This window comes from Odocoileus virginianus, chromosome 20 (assembly GCF_023699985.2).
Source record: "Odocoileus virginianus isolate 20LAN1187 ecotype Illinois chromosome 20, Ovbor_1.2, whole genome shotgun sequence".
Taxonomy (NCBI): Eukaryota; Metazoa; Chordata; class Mammalia; order Artiodactyla; family Cervidae; genus Odocoileus; species Odocoileus virginianus.
The window spans coordinates 49,058,711-49,066,138 of NC_069693.1; the positions used below are offsets into that span (position 1 = coordinate 49,058,711).

A 7,428-nucleotide genomic window follows, 5' to 3' on the forward strand; every position below is an offset into this window, starting at 1 on the left:
TGCGCGCAAGTCACTCAGTGTCCGACTCTCTGCGACCCATGGGCTAACCATATCCAGTCCATGGACTTCTCCAGGCCAGAATCCTGGAGTGGGTAGCTGTTCCTTCTCCGGGGGATCTTCCCAACCCAGGGATCAAACCCAAGTCTCCCGCAGTGCAGGTGGATTCTTTACCAGCTGAGCCACAAGGGAAGCCCGACCATCTGGTGAGAAGACTGCATTATGAGACAAGGGGACAAAAACGGTGTCTGAATAGGAAAGGCACACAAGACAGACCAATGGGACCAGGGATCAGAGAGGGAGAGAGTGACTTTTTACTTTAAACATGTCTGTTTCAGAAATTCAAGTCTTTTAAAAAAAAAAGAAATTCAAGTTTTTATTTTGTATTCAAAAATAAAATCAAAGAACAAGTTTTACCAAAATGCACTATACACATACTCTAGCAATTAATAACAGACTGGTTGCTGCTGTTTAGTTGCTAAGTTGTGCCCGACACTTTGTGACCCCATGGACTGGAGGTTGCTAGGCTCTTCAGTCCACGGGGTTTTCCAAGCACGAATACTGGAGTGGCTTGCCATTTCCTTTTCCAGCCCTAAATAATTACTTTAAACATGTAAAGCTTCATTTCATTCATTCGGTCATTCCATAAACCTTCTCTGAGAACTATCATGAGGAAATTGCCCTGTGAAACAGCAAGCCTTTATCAGTCTGGCCAAGTATAAACGGCAGAGGCTAGAAGTCCAAACCTGCTCTTAAGTCCCCGATAGCGCCTTTCACGGCCACATGACTTCAATCACAACCTCCTGAGCCTCACTTTACCCATCTGTAAAATGGTGATAACAGGAATACATTACAGGGTTGCTCTAAGGATCATGCCAGCCACAGCACTTCACAAACCATGCAGCTTATCAACTACACGGCCGTTCCACATGATGATTGCTGCAATGCTTCGTTTCATAATAAATATGCTCCTCTTTGTCCAACCAGCAGATCTACCCCGAAGGCCTACTCTCCAGGTCTCAAATAAATACACACATCTTGGTAACCATCCAAGGAGAATTAACACTTAAACATCAAGAGACAGGAGTTTTCTAGAACATCAAGCAGGAATCTCCAAAAACTTGAGAATTAAACGTCATTTTCAAATTCTCTTTTATTTCCTCCTAAGTGCTATCAAAAGTAAAAAGACTGATATTTTCAGGAAAAAATAGAAAGAGTACATATTTTAATGATGAAAGTCTCTCAAGAGGCATTGCTTCACTCCTCTGGAGTTATAAACTGTCTAAAATAGGAGAGACACATAAGAGGAGGAAAACTAGAAATGCTCTTGACGGTTACCAGAATACCAAATAAATTCACAAGTTGACTGGCCCTAACTAAATTTAAATGAGTATAATAAAATTTAAAACGCATTGCTTATATCCAGAGAAAAGGATACTATCTTTATGTGAGAATAATTAAACAATGCAGACTAACTCATTAGCCCAGAAGCCAAATCAAAATTCCCCACACACAGCCATGTATTAAATGTTCTTGGGCGGTTCTGGTTGTAGTTCACAAGGTCCATGGCTTGCAGCAGACAATTAATAGAGATCCAGCTTTATTCAACATATTTTAAAACAAAGAATACTTTGGACTTGTACTCACAATAATGATAAACGTCAATTTTCTGAACAGTGAGGAAAGTAAATTGAGAAAATGGTCCAAAAAACAGTCCCCACCACTTCCAGTGCATCCGATGGCTCTCGTGGAACTACAGCTCCAGGAGAGGGGTGAGGATGGGGGTGTGGGGGGGCTATTCATGGGACTCCTCCCTTCCCTCCCCGGCCAGCTCATCCTCAATAACAGGTCTGTAACATGAAGCCCTCTATTTTGTTCAGTCTTAAATGCAAGGTTTTTTCCCCTACATTCAGTGTCTTACAGCAGAGCATACTTGAGATCTCTAATATTATTCAAGTTACATTAAATTTTTTTTCACAGTAGCTCCAATGACAATAAGTTTGCAGCTATCATGCTGAAATGAATCTTTTGAAACTTTAAAGACTACTTTGCTAGAAAAGAGCACTGGCATGCCAACTGTGTGGATGTAGTACACACAGATAAAAAGAAGCATTTCTCCATAAAACAAGTACAAGTGGGGAAACAAAACTATACCATCATCAGAAAGACAGAGAGAGAAAGGCAGGCAGCTAGGTGTAAAACTTGGATACCAAAGGCACAAGAGTGGAGTACCAGTCTTTCTACTAGGAGGTATTTTTATTTCCAATGCACTACTTGTGAGACTCTTAGAGAGTGTAGGCTTATGAGATGGTGAGATGGTCCTTGAGCTGATAACCAAAAAAATAAAGTGAGAACTGACCTGAAGGATGACAACCAAAAAAAAGCTGCAGATGAAGCCCAGGAGGGGGGCGAGCAGAGGAGCAGCCCTGGGCTAGCACGTGGTCCGGGCACCTGGTCATCTCTCAGCGTTCAAGGCAGCCAGAGAGGGCATGTCCAGGAAGACCAGCTGTGTCCTCCCCACCCCAAACCACACTTCCACCTCTACACCTCACCAAGCCTACTCCCAGGAGAGGGCAACCCGAGCACAGGGCCCTTCCAGACGGGGAGCAGCACAGAGCTATTGGTTCCTCAGGTCCTCTGCTGAAAATGGGGTCATGGCTGAGGAGCTTTCAAATAGTCAGAAAGTGGCCCACTCATGAAAAGTCTGCACTCTGAAGACTCCACCTTGAGGTTTATGACAGATTCTACAATGTCTGACCCTTGAAACAAATAGTACAATAAACCTACCCCAAGGGCTATCTTTATTTTGCCTACACTCAGTTCTTCGTCCAGCCGGCACTGACAGAAAAGATCACAGAAAGACTGACTGGGAGATCACGTCAAAAACAGGAAAACTGCAGTCCAAGCACACGCAAGTCTTTGGAACTGAACATCTACACTGCTGAAGCAGCACTGAAGCGACAAACGACAGTAATCCAGTGGCCCAAGGCCAGGGAATTCCACTGCAGACAGATCTATCTGTTTTGTGCCACAGTGATTCCTGCCTGTGTGGCAGGAAAGAGAGCGGTGACAGCGTGATTACAGATTCAAAAGCAAGCGCTTCCCACTGGCTTTCATACTTAGTGTATTGTCAGTAAGAGTGTCCTCAGCAACCACCTTCAATGTGCCACTTGTAAAGCCAGATCTCATAACAGCAAGTACTTGCATGTCTGAAATTTGTAAAAACACAAACAAATAATCTTGCTGTAACTACTTCAGGTTGAGATGACACAACTTTTCTCAATTACTTGAATATTATAGTCTGAGCACAGCATAAAGTAAATGTGCCACTAGGCCTGGCATTAAATAAATAATCATTATGCTTTGGAATTTTTTTCTTCCTTAAGTTTTCCTATGTGACCCACTATTCAAGTTGTGTCAGTTCTATATTCAAAAAAATCTGAAATAAACGTCCTAACTTTTGCTCTGGAGAGGAATTTAGAGTGAGGCAGGTCCACTTATTACTTGCCATCACTTCATCACTTGGTCCCCACAAGGTGGGCTCCGGAGCGTGAGGGGAGGCCCTAGGTGGGGCTCACCTCCACTGCTGTCTGCAGGAACCCCTGAGGAGACCATCACCTCAAACTTTAAACAGCATATCTAGTGTGAGGACCTGTTTCAAGATCTTGCTGTCATTCTACAAACGAACACTGGTATCTCCAAATATCCTATATTTCAAATAATTCTATTTACTTCAGCTGCTCACCATGAAACACCAATAAAAATGCTTCTCTTCGGAGAACTAGTAACCCAGCTGTCAGCTACAAAGATACTCAATGCTTCAGTAACACTCAACATCTGCTGTAAGCTGGATCCAAGAAACCCCACAGTGTAAAATCAGGGGCCACACTGTTTTATCAGAGGTAAGGGAAAGACTGGCGTGAGCCCGCTGCAGAGGACCAGGACAGGAGCAGCCACACGATATTCAAATAGGGTGTAAGAAGCGTTACTGTAGAGATTTCACTAAGAACAACTGCAATGATCACAAACGCTTCTTCTGGTTTAAGACAGCACTGGTCAGTTCAAATTAATTATCCCAAATCATCTCATCAGTTCCCTCGTGATGACAAATATTAATCAGAGATGTACTTTCACCTCAATTGTCAAAGTTCATTATTTGGGTTTGTTAAAATGTGTTGAAAGCTATCCACATCAGAAAGGTTTCCAAGTTTTTTACTGTTTCACATCAATCTAGGGAAAAGGGTTCAATCAATACTATGGAAATAGGATATAATCTATAAATGTTTTAAACTGTAACCTTAAAAATCCAATTTTAAAATAGGACCCTTAAAAAAACCTAAGGAAAAAATATAACAAAATAGAGCCCTTACTGCTAATCTGTGGTTGTGAACCACCACAGTAAACACGTTATATGCATCACAGTGCCTAGCACAGGCTGATCGCTCAATCAGTATTTGCTGAATTAATGAATGGCAATGACCAAGGCAGTACCCTTAGGACAGGAGGTAACTGAATAAAACTAAATTATTAAAATGTTCAGCCTGACTTAAGCAGGATCCAACCATTAAATCCTGTCACATACATGATTTCACTACCTGTTTTCACTAATACACTTCTAAAAAGAAAATTATGAAAAGTATGAGAAATCACACTATTTCCTTTCCTACCTTGTCTATGCTAGAACTTAAAAGCATTTCAATCATACTTTAAAAGAATAAACCCAAAGTGTTGCTAACATTTATGTTCAGCTAACTGTTGCCACCTTAATTTTCCAAAGATGTACAACATGCAGGCAATAATGCTGTATAAAACAAATACTAGGACAAGGAAAGAAAACGAAATTACAATCATGTTTACATATTATCACTGCTCATTAACATTTCAATTTTGCCCTGCGACTGGTGCTTATGATAATGAAGTGAATTATGCCTAAACATGCTTCTTTCTTTTCAAAATCACTACAACTATGACCCGTTCATTCACAATGAACCTTGTACCTATTTTGTAGCTATCTATCTTAAAATTTAAGTTGAGAAAAAGGCAAATACTAAATCTCTTAAGGAAAGAAATCTTTGAATTACACACTTGTAAAACTTATTCAACCACTGAGCCCTTTTTTTGTGCATAGAACTTTACTGAGTTACTTTCAAAAGCAGAGGTACTAGTGAACAAAAAGTTAAAGGCGGAAAGCTGTAGAGCAAACTGAGCGCCAAAAATTTAACAAAATTGCAGTTTCCTGTAAGATCTCATTTTAAGTTATCGCCTCTTAAATTCCGCGACACGCGTTAATTACAAGTTATTAAAACCTACTCCATTCCCAAAAGGGCAACAAAAACCGACTGCTTAGAGAGGGTTATGATTTACCGGCCACCAGTTTTCCAATAGCTACTTTGTTCCACTTCCCTATATTTAATACAAAGTTAATACTACTACAACAGACTGAGTTGATACAAAAAAGTGCAACAACTTCTACCGAATGGAAGTCGACAAAGTAGTGGTCTACACAGAAAGCCCGACAAATAAGACCACATGCTGATTTTCAAACCGAGCAACTGTATTTGGGGGAGTGGGGAGGACTGAGTTCAACTCTACACTATCTCCCTAAAAGCGTGCTCGTTCCTCTTTCTTTCCACTACGGGATTAAGTGGCCCCTAAGCCTGAGAGACCGCTCTGACAGTGTGCGTTAGCATAGTGTCAGCCGGGCTGAGACGGATTCATGCAAAGGATGTCACTCAAAGGCAGGTATTAATAAAAGTACGGTCCGGGCGAGTTATTTCGAGTCCCCTTTGCAACAGTAACCTTAAGCTGCTCCTCAGTCACTAGAATCTAAAAGCCAGGAAACCAGCAATTCCCCTCACTCCCACCCAACCCCCGCCACGGGGTCAAACTGCGAAAGCAACCTTTAGTGCCACGGGGAAAACGGTGCACCCCCAAATCTTGGTGGTTCGCTGCGGGCAGAGAGGCAACCGGAGGGCGTGGAAGGCTCTGCCGCTCCCGGGCCTCCCGAAGCCCCCCGGCAGCCTCCCGAGACGGCCAGGGCCCCATCCTTACCGCCGGCTCGCCCCGCGGTCCAGCCCTGAGGTTAACCCCTTCGCGCCCCCCCATACCCTCTCCAGGCCGGCCCGGGCGCCCCCTCTCCGCCGCCCCCACGAGGTGGGGCCCGGCGGGCTCGGGCGCGGGGCGGGCCGGGCTGAGGGCGGCCGAGGCGGCGGGAGGCTCGGGGCCTAGTCCCGGGCAGCGTGTCCCGGCGCCCTCCCCCACTCCCACACGCTCGCTCAGGGCCGGGGTGCGCCCGCCCGCCCGTCCGCCCCAGCGCCCGCCCGCCCGCGGCCGGGGGCCCCTTCCCGCCGAGGGCGCCGGCTGGCGGCTACCTGCGGGCTGCGGAGGGCCATGGCGGCCCGTTTCAATGAGCCTCGGCGCTCGTCCGGCTCCTCACGCTGCTTCCCCCGCCGCCGCCATCTTCTCGCCCGCACATACACACTCGCATCGGCCGCCGCGCCTGCGCACTGGCCGCGCGCCGCGGGGCGCGGGGAGGCCGGGCGCGCCGGGCGTGCGCTGCGCATGCGCGGCCGACAGGTGGGCGTGCGCGGCGGGAGCCGGCCGGGGGTGGATCCTGAGCCCGCACCCCTAGGCGGATACTGGCCCGCATGCTGCAGACCAGAGCTCGCGGGCCCGGAGGGGAAAGCGCAGGGGACGGAGGTGATAACGCCAGAGCGCCTACTCGCCCCGGGCTTCTGGGAGGCCACCTGGGCGGTGCTGGGCGAGACTCGGGAAGTACCGGCCGGGAGCTGCGGCCTGAGGTCGGCCCGCTCCGCCGAACGCTTGGGCCGGGGTCTTCGAAGTACGAGCTGAAGATCTCAGAGCATTCACGTTTATGGAGGTCGCATCCACCCATTCATTCATTTGTTCACTTTTCATTCATTCCACAAACACACTGAGCGCCTGCACTGTGCCACGCCTTTAACTAGGCATCAGAGAATATTTTTAAAAAATAAAAACGCACCCGTAAAGCGTTTAGGATTGGGACCTGGCAAATGGTAAGCATCCAGTATGTGTTACCTATCACACACCTACATGTAAGTATGCGGACAGACCAGTTTTCAGGTCACTGGTTCCAGAAACAGTGAGCCCCACCTGACCATGCAGGGTACCACCTGCTTCGGCCCCTCCAGCTGAGTCTTTGGGTTCGTCACCCGTGAATAAGGTTAATAAAATTTCTTAACTCATAAGATTTCTTTGAGGAGCAGATTAAATGAGTGTGAACACACTAGCAAAAAAAAAGAAACAACTTTTAAAAGCTAGGGAAACAATAATATTGTATCCATGCTGTGATTAAAACCACAGGAAAAAATCTACCTATATATATAAAGACAGGGAGGGATATGAAAACCCACTGATGACTTATGGTGGTTTACATCTGGTTTTTATTGT

General features: G+C 46.0%; 1 protein-coding gene across 1 annotated transcript in view; it reads right to left on the reverse strand.

The window, feature by feature from the left end:
* USP10 (ubiquitin specific peptidase 10) overlaps positions 1-6,503 on the reverse strand; it is a 66,081-nt gene extending 59,578 nt beyond the window's left edge. Inside the window, 1 exon segment of the mRNA XM_070451449.1 lies at positions 6,369-6,503. Within this exon segment, the coding sequence (XP_070307550.1) occupies positions 6,369-6,389 (21 nt within the window). The 5' untranslated portion in view covers positions 6,390-6,503.
* Between the last annotated feature and the right edge of the window lie 925 nt (positions 6,504-7,428).